We start from the raw sequence: 17,920 nt of genomic DNA, 5'->3' as shown, positions 1-17,920 counted from the left end.
GTGTGGGAAGATTGCTTGCATCTCAGCACTGCAATGATAGGCCCACCACATCCTGCCATAGAAGTCACTATGGCTGGAGCCTGAGGCCTCACTCAGCACCGCAGCAGGGTGTGTGTGTGTGTGTGTGTGTGTGTGTGTGTGTGTGTGTGTGTGTGGTGTGTGTGTGTGTGGTGTGTGTGTGTGTATGGTGTGTGTGTGTGTGGTGTGTGTGTGTGGTGTGTGTGTGCCTGTGTGTGTGGTGTGTGTGTGTGTGGTGTGTGTGTGTGTATGGTGTGTGTGTGTGTGTGTGTGTGGTGTCTGTGTGTGTCTGTGTGTGTGGTGTGTGTGTGTGTGTGGAGGTAGGAGATGTTTGATTGCCACCCCATGGTGGGCTTTGAGCTTCCCTTGGGGAAACAGTGGATGGAAGCTGCCTGCCTGCTCCGCTGGCTCATGCACTTCTGCAGGGGGCAGGCTTTCTAGGGCACTGGGGCTATGGATGAGGGGCAGCTCACACTTCCCATGATACTGGGTCATGAGCCTTTTCAGCTTTTTTGGTTTCCATTAGGTAAGTCAAAAAGTTTTCGGGGCTGGGGATTTAGCTCAGTGGTAGAGTGCTTGCCTAGCAAGCGCAAGGCCCTGGGTTCGGTCCCCAGCTCCGGAAAAAAAAAAAAAAAAAAAAAAAAGAAAAGAAAAAAAAAGTTTTCAGCCCTGTGACCAACATGGTGGAAAGACATAATTCCTGCAGTTTGTCCTCTGGTCGACACACACAGACACACACAGACACACACATCCACAGGCTAAACAGGTTTAGAAAGCAGATCAGTAAACCTATGATATTTATTTTATTTAGTTTTTATTATTTTGAGGCAGTTCTCTCTTTCTTGGCTGGAAGCTCATTATGTAGACCAGGCTGGCCTCACACTCACAGAGGTCTGCCTGAGTGTGCCTTCTGAGTGCTGGGATTACCGGCTTGTGCCACCACCCCAGGCTGTTTAGGGGAGACAGTGTCTCAGGTTGTCTGGGCTTGCCTCCAACTGTCTGTATAGCTAAGGGTGAGCTTGAGCTATGGCGTCCATCTCTTGCATCCACCTCCCAAATGCTGAGATTATAGACATGCGTGGCCACACCTAGTTCCCCCAACTCCCCCCCCCCCCCGTGTTATCTTTGAATAACACGGATTGTGTTCCCTTCATGGCCCATCTCGCTCAGACCCACAGAGGTTTCGGGGCCCAGTGGCCTCATGTGGCCAATGCATCAGGTACTCAGGGTAGGATATGGGAGGACAAGAGAGAAGAATTCAGGTTTCAAACAAACAGAAAACACAACAACAAAGCATTAATTATGCTGTTAAGACAGAATAATCACCAGGCCCCATCACCTCCTCGCTGAAAGAGCCCTTCTCTCCTGACTGCTGCTTTGACAGTTTGTTGGTATGTTCAGTCGCTGCCTGAGAACAGAACTGGGGCGTCCTGGAGCCAGTGTGCAGCATGGCCTCATGCACTTTGGGCTCTGCCCTTTCTAGTTCCTGGCTGTGTCAAGCAAGCCATGCCAATCATGGGGACAGATTTGGAGTGACTTGTTTTAAATCATCTGTGTTTTAGTCCAGTAGACACTTGGCCGCTTTCCCCAGAGAATGTGCAACTTCATCTGGAACTACATCGTTTTTATAGAAATGCATTGGATGAATTAGGATTCTCCTTATCGAAGGACGATCCCAAGTGCTCCCTCAGGACACAACTATCCGTTCTGTGAGAGGCAACATGGTCTCTTCCTCTACTTAGCTGGTTTGAGGCACTTGACTTCTGTATGTATACGAGTAAACTGTCGCCATCTTCAGACACACCAGAGAAGGCATCAGATCCCATTACAGATGGTTGTGGGTCACCACGTGGTTGAACTCAGGATCTCTGGAAGAACAGTCAGTGCTCTTAACCACTGAGCCATCTCTCCAGCCGGCACTTGACTTCTGAATAGAAGTGAGTCCTTGAGAGGGTCAGCTGCCTCTGGGATTCCTGACTTTGGGAACTGCATTCTGATGCCTTAGGAAGCAGATCCCCTCCCGCAGGGTGCAGGGCTCACAGACCTAGCAGACATGCCCTCAGTTTCCCCTGACTTCCCCTATGTGTGTTTTAGGAAATGCTAATGGAGTTGGCCTGTGGGCTGTGGAATGTGCAGCAGTTCTTGGCAGAGCAGGGTCAGCTCTGCTGTGTCATCACCAGGGTCTCCTCTCACCTCTGCTCTTTGTCATGAGCAGGCAGAAAGCCATTTGTTGCAGGTCTGCTGAGACCCAGCGGGGACTGGGGCGCATGGTGCTCCTTGAATGTCCTGTGACCAACCTTCTGGAAGGCTGCTGGCAGTTTTTCCTGTTTTCCACCACCCCACTCTTTTTAATAATTGTACATATAGCTGTATTTGTTTTACTTGCTTGTCTTCGAAACGGGTGGACCCCGCAGTTCACTCTCACTGTTAGATTTTGCCTTCTCCAGGTATCCCCAACCTGCAATAAACTCTTCCCTCTTCAGAAAAAAAAAATGGGGCTGGGGATTTAGCTCAGTGGTAGAGCGCTTGCCTAGGAAGCGCAAGGCCCTGGGTTCAGTCCCCAGCTCCGAAAAAAAGAACCAAAAAAAAAAAAAAAAAAAAAAAAGACAGAATATGACATTTCTTCTCTTTTCTCCCCCCCCCCCATAGGCTTTCATTATGTAGCCCTTATTGACCTCAGACGTACAGAGTGTTGGGTTTAGCGGTGTGTACCACACACGTGATCTTTTGATTTTTTTCTTTTTTAAAATTGGTCGTTCCTATACAGGTGGCCTGGAATTTTTGATCCTCCTGCTGTAGTCCAAGTAACAGGATTACAGGCATACATAATTATGCTTGACCTAAGTCAAATTTCTTACTTAAAAAGCATAGGTTCGGGCTGGAGAGATGGCTCAGTGGTTAAGAGCACTGACTGCTCTTCCAGAGGTCCTGAGTTCAATTCCCAGCAACCACATGGTGGCTCACAACCATCTGTAATGAGATCTGGTGCCCTCTTCTGGCCTGCAGTCACATATGCAGGCAGAATGCTGTACATAAAATAAATAAATAAATCGTTAAAAAAAAAAAAGCATAGGTTCTCAACCTGTGGGTCTTGACGCTTGGGGGAGAGGATATCACATATCATGTATTTTGCATATCTGACATTTACATTAAAATTCATAACCGTAGCAAAGTTACAGTTATGAGGTAACAACAAAATGATTTTTTAAAGTAAGATTTATTTATTTATTTTATGTATATGGGTGCACTGTTGCCCTCTTCAGACACACCAGAAGGGGGCATCAGATCCCATTACAGATGGCTGTGAGCCACCATGTGGTTGCTGGGAATTGAACTCAGGACCTCTGGAAGAGCAGTCAGTGCTCTTAACCGCTGAGCCGTCTCTCCAGCCCCACAAAATGATTTTATGGCTGGGAGTCACCCAATGGGTGGAACTGTATTAAAGGGTCGTGGTGTTATAAGGTTGTAAACTGCTGCTACAAAGAGTCTCATGAAGCCTACTCTGGATCGGAACTCACTGTGCAGTCAGGAGGATGAGCTTGAACTTCTCATTCTCCTGCCTCAGCCTTCTGGGTGCTGGGATCAGATGCAGCACTCCATCAGATTTTATGTGGTGCCGGGAACGGCATCCAGGGCTTTGTGCATGCTAGGCAAGCATTTAACCAACCAAACCACGATCCCAGCATGCTTTGCTTTATTATTTGAGACAGGTCTCATTCTGCAGCCTAGGATGACCCTCCTGCCCCAGTCTCCAATGCTAGGATTGAGTTACCACATCTCCCTGCCCCCCATAGGAGAAAACTCCAAGACCTCTGTCGTCTCTTCAGCCCTCTGTGTGCTTTCTGGCTGTAAAAGCCACCAGGCAGGGGAGCTGTGGTCATTATTCCTGCTGTCTAGAAACCCCAGAAACCCCAAGACTTCCTTCAGAAGAGGTAGAGTCCCCCACAGATGAGGAACCGAGGTCATGAAGGCAGCTGTGTCCCCAAGGTGAAGAGGCCCTGGAAATTGCCTTTTCCCCCTCTGGGGCCAGAGACTTCCTTTATTTTCCAAGCTGATGTCTCTCCTCTGGTTAGTTGGTTCTGGGTGGTGCGGAGGGTGTTCTGAGTAAGCACCGGTGGAGGGAGCCCTAGCTGGGATGGTCAGCAGTGTGCACCAATGAGCACCTCCGAGAAACAAGACAGTCATTTCCTCTCAGTTGCCTGCATCCCTTCTTGAGGCTTTAAGAAGTGCAGCCCGAGTGACAGGAGGGGCCTTCAGGCATCGTTGGTCACCACAGAGCCCAGGAGAAGCCAGGACATGGTGAGTGGGTTCCTCTCTCTGCTCATTCTCCCTCTCTGACTTTCTTTGCTCTGTTCCTACCCCGAGCTCCTTTCATCTACCCTTTCTTGCCTGCGTCCTTAGGTCACACTCTGAGGATGGGATGTGGCAAGGGACTAAGAGGAGTTATGGATGGGTACCACAGCAGCCTCACCAGAATGTAGGCTCGACAAGGTTCTTAAGGACAGGAAACCCTGGAGTCAGCTCTCCTAACTGAAAAGTTCTAGAAGTTGGGCATGTTCATTTACACCTGTAATATGAGCCCTCAAGAGGCCAAGTTCAGGGCCAGCCTGGGTTACGTAGTGACTTTAATTCAGGCTAGCGTGAGCTACACTGTGGGATGCTGTGTTGAGAGACAAATGGGCAGGAGGTAGAGATCCGATGTGAGAGTGCTCTGTGGGAGTACTGCAAGCCATGGGTCCAATGACCAGCACCCCATAAGACTGGGTGGGGTGGCACATGTACTTAGGAGGCAGAAGAAGAGGTGGAAGTTCAATCTTATAGAGTAATTCTGAGGTTAACCTGGGCTACATGAGACCCTACCTCAGAAAAACAAGAACAAAAAATAATTTTGCAAATTAGCCCTGGTGTTGTCTCCATCCTGCTCTCCCAGCCTCCAGCAGAGGCTTGAGGACTTGTGGGAAGCACAGGCAACTTTGTTGAGACTTTGTCTCAAAAACAAAACAAAACAAAAAAAACAAAACAAAAAACAAAAACCCAAACAATATGAATAAAGGAAGGAAGAATGAAACAAGTGCAGAAACTGGTTGGGATTTAGAGCACTGCCTAGCCTAAGTGTGGTCCAGGGTTCTGTCTCCTACACTGTTCTAAAACTGCCAAGCAGAGGCTGGGTGCTGTGGTGCACGCCCTTAATGCTAGCACTTGGGAAGCACAATCAGGATGGATCTCTGTGAGTTCGAGGCCAGCCTGGTTTACATGGTGACAGAGTGAGATCCTGCTTCCAGAAAAAAAGAAGAAGAAGAAGAAGAAGAAGAAGAAGAAGAAGAAGAAGAAGAAGAAGAAGAAGAAGAAGAAGAAGAAGCAGCCAAGTAAAGAAATCTAAGGAAGGTCAGCACTGGGAGTCTTGACAGCCAGTTTGGAAGAACGGTCATTATCAGAAAAGTTAGAGGGGAAACTGAAGCCCAGGCAGGAGCACTGATGACCTGGGGTCCTTTGGCGGTTAACGGCAGAGCCAGAAAGCCCATTGTCCGTGTCCTCTAGGCAGGTCCCCTTTTCATACCCTGAGGTCAAGGCATGGTGCTAGGCCAGCTGTAATTCGGCACCACTGTAACAGAAGATATAGTCTTGCTTCATTCACACAAAAGAGGAAATGGAAAACTTGATGAACAGGGAGGGTGCAAGCTTTCTTCATCCTTCTTTGGTCCCATCCAATCCTCAGCATCTGCCCTGAGCAACTGGGGTTTCCAGAACAGGGTAGACTACGACTGACTACACAATGTTCCTGAAGACGAAGTCACTTTATTGACCACCGAACTGCAGAGTCCCTGATTTGGACTGGGGTGACTGAATTCTTAGGTCAGTGCTCTATGGTCAAGCTATGCCCCCAGCCCCTCACTGGGGGATTCTAGGCAGGGTCTCTACCATTGAGCCATACCCAAAGCCCCTCACTGGGGGATTCTAGGCAGGAGTCCTACAACATTTCAATCCTTTATCTTTTAAGACAAGATGTCACTATGTAGCCCAATGGTCTTAATCACATGACTATCCTTCCCAGCCTTCTTTGTGTTGGGAACATAGGCATGTACCACCATGGATAGCTCTTATACATAATTTCTCGTTTGAATGAATAATTTTTTGGGGTTTTTTTTGAGACAGGGTTTCTCTGTGTAGCCTTGGCTGCCCTGGAACTTGCTCTGTAGACCAGGCTGGCTTTAAACTCACAGAGATCCTCCTGCCTCTGCCTCCTGAGTGCTGGGATTAAAGGCATGTGCCACCACTGCCTAGCTTTGAATGAATACTTTTTAAAATATTGTGAATAGGTATTTACTGAGTGCTTACTGCATGCTTGTCCTCTTTCTAAGCACTTTGATTTACTACATAGCGAACTATCAGTGTGTCAATGGGCTGCCATATGTGTTAAATGAAGCAGTTGAGAGCTCCTCACAAGTGGCTCAGGAGAAAGAGGCAGGAGGATCAGGAGTTCAAGGCCAGTCTGGGCTACATGAGGCACTGTCTCAAAAGAAAACAAAAAAGCATGTAAACTTAAGGAGCAGGCTAACTTATTGTTATTTTGAAATAGGTTCTTATGTAGCCAGGGATGAACCTAGAACTCACTATGTAGCCAAGGATGGCTTTGACTCCTGTCCTCCTGTTCTACCTCTGACCTCTGTTTTATCTATCTATCTATCTATCTATCTATCTATCTATCTATCTATCTATCTATCTATCTATCATCTATCTATCTATCATCTATCTATCTATCTATCTATATCTCAGTTCATATTATATATTGTATAATGTCTTTAAGCAACTATTTTTATATCATTTATTTATTTATTTGTTTTATAAGATTCATTTTTAATTATGTGTATGCTTGTGTATCTGCCCGTCACACATGGGAGGATGCCTTTAGAGGGCAAAAGAAGGTGTCAGATTCCCTGGAGCTGGAGTTACAGGCAATTGTGAGATTCCTATGGGTGCTGGGAAATGAACTCAGGTCCTCTGCAAAAGCAGCCAATGCTCTTCATTGCTGAACCATTTCTCCACCTCTTTCTTATTCTTTTTTCCAATTGTTTTTCTCCTTTTTTTTTCTTTTTTCTTTTTTTCGGAGCTGGGGACCGAACCCAGGGCCTTCGGCTTGCTAGGCAAGCGCTCTACTACTGAGCTAAATCCCCAACCCCTGTTTTTCTCCTTCTTAAAAAAATTTTTGATCTTGTAATTAGTCGAGCCCACAGACATGGACACTGTGTATATGGAGGGACAACACATCTTCTATGGTAGTTCACATTATATATACATATAATATGTTACATATATTATATCCCATACCCAAGAACCACATAAACAGGAGAAAGCTTTCTTAATTCCTGAGTCCCAGTCCCTTCCTCAGAGGCAACTGTTACTGTACGTATGTGAGGCTAGTCTCTATGTATACATGTGAATGAACACACACACACACACACACACACATTCACACACATGTGTGCATTTTTCCTTCCATAGGTAATATGCAGTGAGCATTGCCCACTGTTATTTCCCATTTTTGACAAAATTTCCCTAGATATCAGAGATCTTTCTGTATCAGTTCATTAACAAGTACCTTATTCTTTTAAAAATTTGCATAGTGCTTTGTTGTCTAGAGGCCATTACTAACTTACTCACTCCCTTTTGTTGCACACTGGCCAGTTTCAAATATCATTATCATCTCGTCCTCCTCATCCTCGTCCTCGTCCTCGTCCTTGTCCTCCTCCTCGTCCTCCTCCTCCTCTTCCTCCTCCTCTTCCTCCTCTCCCTCCCCCTCCCCCTTCTGGTAGCCCAGGCTGGTCCCAAACTCAAGCTCCTCTTGCCTGAGGTTCTCAAGTGTTGAGATCATAGGTATGCATTATACTCAGTCAATCTCCCCTCACTACAGGAACTTTGTAAAGGTCAAAGTTTCCTGAGATGTTTGTATCTGGAAGCTCCAGGAAACCACAGAGTTTATGATCAGCATCTTTTTCTCTGCCTCATGAAGTCATGGAAAAGACAGGGTGAGATCATGCCAGGAAGGAAGAAAGGAGAAGGTCAGCCGGCAAGGATGAGAGATCCCGTTAGAGAGGTTCGCAGGAGAAGATCAGTGGCAAGGCTGAGAGATGGGGTTAGAGAAGTCCGAGTCATTGCAGTAAGGCTGGTGAGAGCTGTAGAAGCCAGTAGAAGCATTTTACCGTGTCTGGGGCCTTGAGAATACCTGGGACAGGCTGTGAGGCTTCCTGTAGAGCCCATAATTAACCCTCAAGTGACCTGAGCATGGGATCTTGGGGGTTGCCCAGAGTAACAAGTAAAAATATACAGAACTGAGCATCCGGGACCTGGCTTTTTTTCTGTTTCTTTCATTCTTTGTTTCTTTCTTTCTTTTTTGTTTTTTTTTTTTCCAGACAGAGTTTTCCTGGCTGTCCTGGAACTCACTCTATAGTTCAGGCTGACCTCAAACTCAGAGATCCCTGCCTCCTGTGCTGGGATCAAAGGCGTGCGCCACAACTGTCCAGCTTGAGATATTTTTAAACTGTAGAAAAGTGTGAGACTAGTCTAAGGGCTTCTTTTGTTGTTATTTATCGTTACTGAGACAGGGTTTTGCTATGTAGCTCAGGCTGGCCTTCATTGTAATGCACAGCCCAGGCTGGTCTGGAAGCCTCCTCATTGGTGGCATTACAGCGTGTGTTAGTTACCGTAAACTCTTGTGTTTCCTCCCCAAGAGTCCCCAGATGTAGTCTATTGCGTATGTGTCTGTTTACCCACGTATATATTTATGAATCTTTGTATTATTTATGTTTCTATGTTTCTATCTATACATCAGTTTATTTAAATATCTACATTTGCATCTGTTTTTCTTTCTTTTTTAAAGATATTATTTATTTATTGTATATATGTGAGTACACTGTCACTGTCTTCAGACACGCCAGAAGAGGGCATCAGCTCCCATTACAGACGGTTGTGAGCCACCATGTGGTTGCTGGGAATTGAACTCAAGACCTTGTCAAGAGAAGTCAGTGCTCTTAACCGCTGAGCCATCTCTGCAGCCCCTCATCTGTTCTTCTATCTGTCAATATAGCTATCTTTATGTATCCACCCATTGTTTCTCCACCACTCCTCTCTAGCTATTCATCATCTACCCATGCATTTCCCATTTATCTGTTTGCCCAGCCTGGTCTTGAACTCCCTACCCCGCTGAGGATAACTCTGAACTCCTGCCCGTCCTGCCTCCACCACACAGATTCAGGGGTTACAGATTGTGCTCAGTCTATATAGAGCTGGGGATGGAACCCAGGGGTTCATATGTGCTGAGTGAACATGCTACCAATGAGCTACACGCCTAACCCATCTGCCCGTCTTTTTGTTCATCATCTATGCTCCATCCTTTGGTCTATAAATCATTCTATTCGTCATTCACCCACCCACCCGACCATTCACCCGTTCGCTCTCAGTAACCCAGGCTTGTCTTGAACTTCTGATTTTTCTACCTCAGTCTTCCCAGTACTGAGATTATACAGATGCACGCCACCATACCTGCGTCCAAATTTACTTCTAATTCTTATTTCTGCTTCTAACAAGAATATTGATCTGTTTTATGTATATATGTGTCTGTTGAGTGTATATATGTGCACCAAGTGGCTACAGGAGCCTGCAAAGATCAGGTGTCGGATTCTGCCATTGGAGTGCTGGACAGTTGTGGGCTGCCACAATTCCAGTTCCCTGCAAGAGCAGCATGTGCTCTTAATGGATAACCCATCTCTTCTAATTTTTTCCCTCCCTCCCTCCCTCCCTCCCTCCCTCCCTCCCTCCCTCCCTCCTTCCTTCCTTCCTTCCTTCCTTCCTTCCTTCCTTTCTGTTAGTTTTTGTTTGCTTTTTGAGACAGAGTTTCATCCTGTAGCCCTGGCTGTCCTGGAACTCACTCTGGAGACCAGGCTGGCTTTGAACTCACAGGGATCTCTGTCTGCCTCCCAAGTTCTGGGATTAAGGGCATGCACTGCCACCACCTGGCTAGTCTTTTCTTTCTTTCTTTCTCTTTTTTTTTAGTATAGGATAGAGTTTATTCAGGACATGGGGAGGGGAGTTAAGAAGGTAGTAGGGCAGAGAGAGAGAGAGAGACAGAGAGAGAGAGACAGAGAGACAGAGAGAGAGACACAGAGAGAGAGACAGAGAGAGACAGAGAGAGAGACAGAGAGAGAGAGACAGACAGAGAGAGACAGAGAGAGAGAGAGACAGAGAGAGACAGAGAGAGAGAGACAGAGAGAGAGAGACAGAGAGAGACAGAGAAATAGAAGAGTAGAGGCCAGCCATGAGCACATGGAGAGAAGGAGGAGGGGAATGGGGAGAGAAGGGACAAAGGGGGAAGAGGGTGAGAGCGAGAGAGAACAGGAGGGAGCAAGATGGAGCAAGAACAAAAGAGACTTTCTTATTTCTTGTTCTGCCTTTTGCTGGCCCCACTTTGCCTCGGCCTCCAGTCTTGAATCCTGAAACTTAGGGTTTGGGAAATGGGTGGATTCTTGGGCTGTCAAGGAAATAATGAAGGAAGAAAGGGAGGCTCAGAGCAGGAGAAATTTGCAGAAGGACTCATGTGCCCCAGGGAGGTCTGGACCCTAGGGGATGACTCCAAAGCAAGTATCCAAAGGACAGCCTTTCCTTAGCTGGGAGTGGAACCTTTGCCTGTTCCCTTCCTATACTAAAATATTGCTTGCTTGCTTGCTTTGTTTCTTTCAAAGATTTATTTATTTATTTTATGTATATGAGTATTCTGGGGTATTGGATCTCTTTACAGGTGATTGTGAGCCACCATGTGGTTGCTGGGATTTGAACTCAGGACCTCTGGAAGAGCAGTCAGTGCTCTTAACCGCTGAGCCATCTCTCCAGCCCTCCCCCCCCCAAGACAGTATTTCATTGTCTTTGTCAGTGGCTCTGTCCTGTCCTAGACTCATTATGTCAAACATCCTGGCTTCAAACACACACGCATGCACGCACACACACACACACACACACACACACACACACCTGGCTCTGCCTCCCCAGTGTGGGATTAAGCATGCGTACCACCACCACCTGGCATCTGTCCATCATTTTAACTAAGGAGAAAATTTAATAAAACATTTTCTTGAGGCCGTCTCAAGTACTCAAGTAGCCCAGGCTGGTAATGAGGATCACTGTGCATCTGAGGATGATCCTGTTTCCTGTGTCCCCAAATTCTGGGGTGGGAGCCACCATTTCTAGTTTTACGTGGTGCTGGGCTTGGAGTCTGTGACTTCGCACTTTGAGATTGGTTTCCTGTAATGCAGGCGATCACTGAATGCCTCCCCATCCCGCCTCCTGCTACTGAATGTCAGGATTACAGTCACTGGCCACCATGCCCACAGTTAATACAAGAGCTTTTAAAGCTGTGGTTCTCAACCTGTCATGGCAACTTCTTTGGGGTTCAAACAACCTTTTTACAGGGGTTGCCAAAGATGTTGCGATTTGCAAAATTACAGTTAGGAAGTAGCAACGAAAATCATTTTATGGTTGGGGGGTCACCACAACATGAGGAACTGTATTAAAGGGTCGCAGCCTTAGGAAGGTTGAAAAGGAAACCTCAAACCCACAGATATCCGTCATGGTTCTCAGAGGCCCACATTGCCCAATATTATACATCATGGTCACATTGTCACCCTGTAGAAACCCACTCCACTGAGGACGCCAACCACAGAATAAAACTTTACTGCCAACAATGAGGTGTTTCAAAATTAGATGACATTGTCCTGTCTTAATTTCAACTTTGGATTTTGGTCCAAATTAAGGGCTGACTTCTATAGTCCTAGCACGCAGGAGGTATAGGCGAGAGGATCAGTAGTTTATTATCTTGAGCTACACGGTGAGTTTTGGGACTAGCCTGGGGTACAGTGGACTCTGTCAAAGAACTAATTGACAAAGAATTACCAACAACAAACAAAATTATTTGTGTGTGTGTGTGTGTGTGTGTGTGTGTGTGTGTGTGTGTGTGTAGTGTCTGGCCACATAGGTCAAACTGAGCCTTGAACTAGGGACAATTCTCATACACATCACTGGGAGCTGGAGAGGTGGCTCAGCCATCAAGGGTACTTGCCAGAGGACAGTTCAGTCCTAACACACTTAAAAATATCACATCAGCTGGGCAGTGGTGGCGCGCACACCTTTAATCCCAGTACTCAGGAGGCAGAGGCAGACGGATCTCTGTGAGTTTGAGACCAGCTTGGTCTACAGAGTGAGTTCCAGGACAGCTAGGGCTACACAGAGAAACCCTGTCAGTACCCCCATACAATACCAATGGTGAGATGGTTTAGTAGGTAAACCCCCAAAGCCCGGTGACCTGAGGTCTATCCTAGGACCCACATAAAGGTTGAGGGAGAGAACAGACTGCACAAGGTTATCCCGACTTCCGTGTGTGTGTCATGGCATGCAGATGCATGCATACATGGACAGTAAAAAATTAGAAAAACACCTCACTGGTCAGTCATCGCATGCCTTTAATCCCAGCACTCAGGAGGCAGAGGCAGGCGGAATTCTGTAAGAGTGGAGCCAGCCTGGTCTAGAGTGAGACTCTTTCTCAATTCCGTCACCTTCCCACCCCACCCCACCCCAAATACTGGATTAAAGCCCAGGTATGGAGGGCCTTGTTTGTAGTCTCAGTGTTTGGGTAGCTGAAGTTGATGGACTGACATGATTTCAGTTCAGCCTGGGCTACACAGTGAGCTTAAGACCAGTTTGGGTTACTTACCAGAGAACCTGTCTGTCTCAAAATAAAATCTACAAACTACACTGGTTTTATAGGTCTTCAGTATCCCTTGGTAGTGCTGAGACTCAGAAAGATGGGCAATGAATGCTCCAGTCCCCTGGGAATGTGTCTACCAACTCACACAGTCTACCTGTTTGATTTGCTTAGGACCCCATAAGTAACGACAGCAGTGAAATCACCTATGATTACTCTGATGGAACCCCAAATCCTGACATGCCTGCAGATGGCGTTTACATTCCGAAGATGGAACCTGGGGACATTGCAGCCCTTATTATCTACTTGGCCGTGTTCCTGGTAGGAGTTACCGGAAATGCCCTGGTGGTGTGGGTGACAGCCTTTGAGGCCAAACGTACTGTCAACGCCATTTGGTTTCTGAATCTGGCGGTGGCCGACCTCCTCTCGTGCTTGGCACTGCCTATCCTGTTTACGTCCATTGTAAAGCATAACCACTGGCCCTTCGGTGACCAGGCCTGTATAGTCCTGCCCTCGCTCATTCTGCTCAACATGTACTCCAGCATCCTGCTGCTGGCCACTATTAGTGCCGACCGTTTCCTGCTGGTGTTCAAACCCATCTGGTGTCAGAAGTTCCGCCGGCCTGGCCTGGCCTGGATGGCTTGCGGAGTAACCTGGGTCTTAGCATTGCTCCTCACCATTCCGTCCTTCGTGTTCCGGCGGATACATAAGGACCCCTACTCAGATAGCATTCTATGTAATATTGACTATAGTAAGGGTCCGTTCTTCATAGAGAAGGCTATAGCCATCCTGCGGCTGATGGTGGGTTTCGTGTTGCCTCTGCTCACTCTTAACATCTGCTACACCTTCCTCCTGATCCGGACCTGGAGTCGCAAGGCCACGCGCTCCACCAAGACGCTCAAAGTGGTGATGGCGGTGGTCACATGTTTCTTTGTCTTCTGGCTACCCTACCAGGTAACAGGGGTGATATTAGCTTGGCTGCCCCGGTCCTCATCCACTTTTCAGTCAGTGGAGAGGCTGAACTCCTTGTGCGTTTCCCTGGCCTACATCAACTGCTGTGTTAACCCTATCATCTACGTCATGGCTGGCCAGGGTTTCCATGGGAGACTCCGAAGGTCACTCCCCAGCATCATACGAAACGTGCTCTCTGAGGACTCCTTGGGCAGGGACAGCAAGAGTTTCACTCGGTCCACGATGGATACCTCCACCCAGAAGAGTCAGGCAGTGTAGAGGAGATGCCACAACTGCCTAGCTGCTCCTTTTCCAGTCCTCCTCCCCTTCCTCCTTCCTCCTCTCACCCCTCCTCCCTTCCTCCCATCTCTTTGCATGTTTAATTTTATGTGATTCTCTTTAAATTGCCCTGACTAGCCTTGAGCCCAGGATGCTCACGGATGCTGAGATTATAGGTAAAAATTCCTTTGGAGAGAAACATTACATTAAGATATTACTGGGCTTTTTTTCTGAGGCAGGCCTTGGCCTCGTTGCCCATCTGCAGTGTCTAGGCAGATACACCTAGTGATGACGTCTAGGGGTCAGGTAACAGAGAACCCAGGTCTCGAGGGAACCCGGGGCTCACGGATACACTACGTGAGTAAGCTATAGCCCTAGACTCCAGGCAACAAATAAGCACCCACCCTTTATTTCTTTTCTATGTCTGATTTTTTTGTTTATTTGAGACAAAGTCCATGTAGGCTAGTCTAGCCATGGACTCCTCCTGTGATCATCCTCCAGAGGTCGAGACTGTAGACCTGTGCTACCATGCCCGACCTATCCTTTATTTCTGCAATTTTGTCTTTTCAAAAATGGTATTCGACAGAACCCAACATATCCAAGTTTTGTAAAAACAACTGTGCACGGCTTACACGATAAAAAATTTTTGTTTTTTTAAAAAGGTACAGAAATGTGTTGTTTAATTTTTTTAAAAGCATGTATTTATCTATTTTGTGGGGGGTGGTGCTGGGCGAATGACACGGTATGTATGTGGAGGTCAGAGGATGACCCGTTGGATTTGGTTCTCTCATTGCAACCAGGAAGGTCCTCGGAATTGAACCCAGGTCCTCAGGCTTGGCAGCAAACACCTTTACCTGCTGAGATGTACTGTTTTATAAGGCGTTCTTTCAGCTTAGTGAATGTGTGTGCATGAGCGTGTGTGTTGGCTAGAAAATACGTACAGATCAACACCGGAAGTACCACACGAGCGACACCGGAAGTACCACACGAGCGACACCGGAAGTATCACACGAGCGGGCAAATGGTTTTGAATTTTCTGGTCAGCACATTAAAAATGTGGCGCAAACCTGTATCCCAGAATGTGGGAGCTTCGGGAGCTAGAATGGAGCATTCGAAGCCAGCCTGGGTTACCTAGGGAGACTCTGTCTCACGAAGTCCAAACAAACAAAAAATAAAGTAAAATGCTGGAGTTTGTCTCTGCTAGGCCCTCTCTTCTTCCTAATGGACATGTGACCACTGGGTCTCACCCATCACAGTGTCTATATAGTGACACTAACCACACTGACTTTTTACAGGCTCCATGCCCCGGCATTATTTATTTATTTATTTATTTATTTATTTATGAGACGGGATCTCATGTAGCCCAGGCTAGCCTTAAACTTGTTTTACAGCTCAGTCTGGTCTTTTTTTTTTTAACACCTCCAACAGATTTGTTTTAAAGGAATGACTTAAGGGAGAAAAAAATGGGGGTACAGAAGTATGAACTAGAAAATAAATACAAATGTAAGCTGTTTTACTAATTTTATAACCACAAACGTGGACAGAGAATGGCGCCCTGTACAAAACACAACAGATTCAAACGAGGTGTTCCCTTAGCAAGGCTGAAGATTCAGTCTCTGGTATTTGGAGTTTAGGATCCTTGTTTTTGGATGGATTTTGGCACAGTCCACGCTATTGACCAGATTTGAACAGAAGAACGGCCACCTGACCCAGGTAGAAGTGGATGAAGTGTTTGGTCTTGTGTGTCACGTAACTACGGAAGTTCCGACCCACAATGCAGTGCAGGTGGGGTTGTACTTCTTGTCAGACTCCTTCTTGATATGGGCCGCGATATCCTTCTCTATGTTGTACTTCTCTGACGCCTGAGTAGCGCACTCCACCGAGTCCTGTTGCATCTCTTCCGACAAGTCTGCATTTTTGATCACTGCCTTCTGGTCGCACATGGTTACCGTGGAGCAGGGGCCAGCCGGCTGCTGCGAGCTCCTAGGGAAGGTGCTGGCGCCGCTCAAGCAGCAGTGGACAGCCGGTCGTTACCGAAGCCGTGGAGCTACCGAAGCCCTGGCGCATCATCTCAGTCTGGTCTTAAACTCCTGATCCTTCTGCCTCCACCTCCCACGTGGTAGGTAGGATTATAGGCCATCTGCCCTGACTCCTAGTTGTCTCTCTCTCATGGTTTTTCTCATTATTGGTCACATCTGTCTTGCCACGGCTGATCTCCTCACCTACTCACCCATGTCCCAGCTGTCCTGCGAACCTCTTCCTCCCCTTGCTTCTCCATTCCAGGAAAAACCACACTGGCCACTTGCTCACTCAGGCCCTTTCAGCTCCCCCATTCCAGACACAGCCTCCCTTCCTACCACACACCCGGCTGCTCTAGGTCCTCTGTCCTCTCTTGGGTTCCTGTCTCTCCTCTCTTCTGGTCTCCTGATTGCCCAACACATCTCTCAATGACCATCCTGTCTTCTTGCCAGGTGTCCCCTCCTTAAGGGAGCACCTTTGTCATCAATCCTTTTCTCTGGCTACATTTAAGCTTCCTGGTTCAGGGAGTAAGTAGTAGATCGGGAGTCGCCTCCCTCCAGGCCCCTTCTGTAATGGATGCTATTTTAAGAGTTGGGCTAGGGGTTGGGGATTTAGCTCAGTGGTAGAGCGTAGCAAGCAAGCACAAGGCCCTGGTCCCCAGCTCCGAAAAAAAAAAAAGAAAAAAAAAAAAAGAGTTGGGCTAGGGGTTAGGGGGCGGGGGTAGGGTGGGGCTAGATCAGTGATTGAGAGCATTTGTTGTCCTTTTAGAGCAGCGGTTCTCAACCTCCTTGGCAAACTTCTGTCTCCAAATCATTTACATTCCGATTCATAACTAGCAAAATCACAGTTATGAAGTAGAAATGAAAATAGCTTTATGGTTGGGGGGTCCCCACGGCGTGAGGAACTGTATTTAAGGATCATAGCATCCCTAGGGTTGAGAACCACTGTTTTAAAGGATCTGGTTCAGTTCCCAGCCTCCACTTAGTGTCTCCTAAGGGTCTGTAATGGCCACCGTGGACGCCAAGCCCACACTTGCTGAGCAATTATACATGCAGGCAAAACACCCATACATATAAAATAAAAATAAATATTAAAAAAAGAGCTAGGGGGGTTGGGGATTTAGCTCAGTGGTAGAGCGCTTGCCTAGCGAGCGCAAGGCCCTGGGTTCGGTCCCCAGCTCCGAAAAAAAAGAAAAGAAAAAAAAAAAAAAAAAGAGCTAGGCCCAGGATACAAAGTGTTTCAGTTGAGTAGGCAGAGTGCTGGCCTAACACACATAAGCCTCGGATTCAGTCCCCAATAAAATCTGAATAAAATCTCCAATGGTGTGGCAGTACGTGTGTTTAATTCTAGCATTCCAGACACAGAGGCAGGCAGATCTCTGGGAGTTTGAGGCCGTCTCATCTACTTAGCTCCAGGTCAGACCCAGGACTACATAGGGAGACTTGGTTTCAAAATAAAATAAATATATACACACAAAGAAACCAAACCTGCATGGCAGATTCAGGAGGTGGAGGCAGGAGGCTCATCTATTCTCATCTATTCAAGGTGAGTCTGTGGCCAGCCTGGGCTACATGAGGCCAGCCTGGGCTACATGAAATCCTGCCTGAAAACGCAAACAAAAACAAACAAACAAACAAACAAACAAACGACAACAAAAATCCCAGCCAGACATGGTAACATGCAACTTTTCTCCCAGTACTTGGGAGACAGAAATAGTTGGACCTCCATGAGTTCAGGCTACACAGGGACCGGTTCAAAAACAAAATGAAACAAAAGGGGACGGTCCTGTGGTTTAAGAGCACTGGCAGCTTCTCTTCCAGGAGACTGAGGCTTGGTTCCCAGCACCCACATGCTGGCTCACAACTGTTTGTAACTCTAGTTCCAGGGGAGCTGATGCCATCTTCTTGC

At 47.1% G+C, this 17,920-nt stretch overlaps 1 protein-coding gene and 1 pseudogene across 2 annotated transcripts; one reads left to right on the top strand and one right to left on the bottom strand.

The window, feature by feature from the left end:
- Nucleotides 1-3,971: 3,971 nt before the first annotated feature.
- Nucleotides 3,972-14,664, top strand: C5ar1 (complement C5a receptor 1). 2 transcript variants are annotated; one of them, XM_039105863.2, is made up of 2 exons: nucleotides 3,972-5,403; nucleotides 12,938-14,664. In XM_039105863.2, exon 2 carries the CDS (start codon nucleotides 13,004-13,006, stop codon nucleotides 13,991-13,993), a length of 990 nt encoding a protein of 329 aa, XP_038961791.1. In that variant the 5' UTR covers nucleotides 3,972-5,403; nucleotides 12,938-13,003; the 3' UTR covers nucleotides 13,994-14,664. The 2 variants fall into 2 exon arrangements, with proteins under 2 accessions (XP_038961791.1, NP_446071.1); NM_053619.2 differs by having other exon boundaries at nucleotides 4,224-4,317; nucleotides 12,938-14,657.
- Nucleotides 14,665-15,505: 841 nt separating this feature from the next.
- Nucleotides 15,506-15,936, bottom strand: LOC134482892 (dynein light chain 1, cytoplasmic-like; annotated as a pseudogene).
- Between the last annotated feature and the right edge of the window lie 1,984 nt (nucleotides 15,937-17,920).

The sequence above is a fragment of the Rattus norvegicus genome, chromosome 1 (assembly GCF_036323735.1).
Source record: "Rattus norvegicus strain BN/NHsdMcwi chromosome 1, GRCr8, whole genome shotgun sequence".
Lineage (NCBI taxonomy): Eukaryota > Metazoa > Chordata > Mammalia > Rodentia > Muridae > Rattus > Rattus norvegicus.
The sequence above is the reverse complement of the archived record's forward strand: the minus strand, read 5'-3'. Positions and strand labels throughout refer to the sequence as shown.